A 1,158-nucleotide genomic window follows, 5' to 3' on the forward strand; every position below is an offset into this window, starting at 1 on the left:
TAAAGCATCCAAAGACATTGGGTTAATGCTATTTTGAAACATGTCCTGGGAGGGGGACAGTTGTATTCTGTCATTTCTTCAGAAGGTAGTTTCATGGACATGACCACTTTTTTTTTGTGTGTGGGTGGGGGGGGGAGGGAGGTTGCTCACTGTGGTCTTGAGGCTGGAGAAAAGATGTCAGATTGCACCAGATTGTTAACTCACACTCATAGTGTCCTATTCAGACCACTTAGATGTGGAAGAACAATTTTTAAAAGTTGCTCTGTCAAGGCAACTCAGCTTTGAAATTACAATTTAACAATATGTTCAATTAAGGCAGCTTAGTCTTTAAGGGTTAAATACATCTTATAGTGGTAGGGGAATGCAACCTTTTATCAGTTTTAAGTTTGTAAGTGCTCTATGTTAACTATTTCTAAAGAATATGATTCATTTTACAGATCGTTTGACTTTTAAAGAAACAAAGAAGCATCACCCCCAAGAAACCTTAACAGTGACTTCCATCATGAGAGGACCTTTAGTTAAAGGCCTTGTACCAGCAATGAATGATACCGCTTCAGTGATGAAACTCATGTCCTTATGGAATTCATGTGTGCAAATTGTTTTTGTTTATAATCATTGTATTTTTTTATACATTATTTCTCTCCCTCTTCTTGGCTCTCTCTTCCAATCTTTCCTAGAGTCAAAAGGTATTTTTGTTATTATCAGTTTTGTTATATTGGTAATAATTTTCTTTTATCTTAAGTATTGGTATGTTCACAGTAATGTTCTAGTTCCTTAGTACCCTTGTTTTTTCATATTTTTCCTCTTTTCTTACATTCATTATTGCTACTGCACATTTTTTATTTAAAATGTAGCATAATTAGGTTTACAAAATCTAATGAATTCTTTTGGTGGTTTTTGTTACCAACCAAGAGCATTATTTTTACATCAACTCAAATACTTGCTGCATAAATCATAAATTTGTGTCATAAGGACAGACAGGATAATTTGATACTAGTAAAAGGCTCTACTACATGATGTCACATTTGTTTTGTTAAAAGCATCTGATTGGTTCATATAATATAAATACAGCTATATCTTATTAATGACAACAATAAAAGGGTGCAATTGACTCTTATACTAAGTCAGCACTTATGCAGTACAGTATTAGCACCAGTG

General features: G+C 33.7%; 1 protein-coding gene across 1 annotated transcript in view; it reads left to right on the plus strand.

The window, feature by feature from the left end:
- LOC119582005 (pre-mRNA-splicing factor 38B-like) overlaps positions 1–621 on the plus strand; it is a gene marked incomplete in the record, with an annotated part of 22,032 nt that extends 21,411 nt beyond the window's left edge. Inside the window, 1 exon segment of the mRNA XM_037930201.1 lies at positions 438–621. Coding sequence (XP_037786129.1) covers positions 438–453 — 16 coding nt within the window.
- Positions 622–1,158: the final 537 nt, after the last annotated feature.

This window comes from Penaeus monodon, chromosome 15, assembly GCF_015228065.2.
Source record: "Penaeus monodon isolate SGIC_2016 chromosome 15, NSTDA_Pmon_1, whole genome shotgun sequence".
In the NCBI taxonomy this organism is placed as follows: Eukaryota; Metazoa; Arthropoda; class Malacostraca; order Decapoda; family Penaeidae; genus Penaeus; species Penaeus monodon.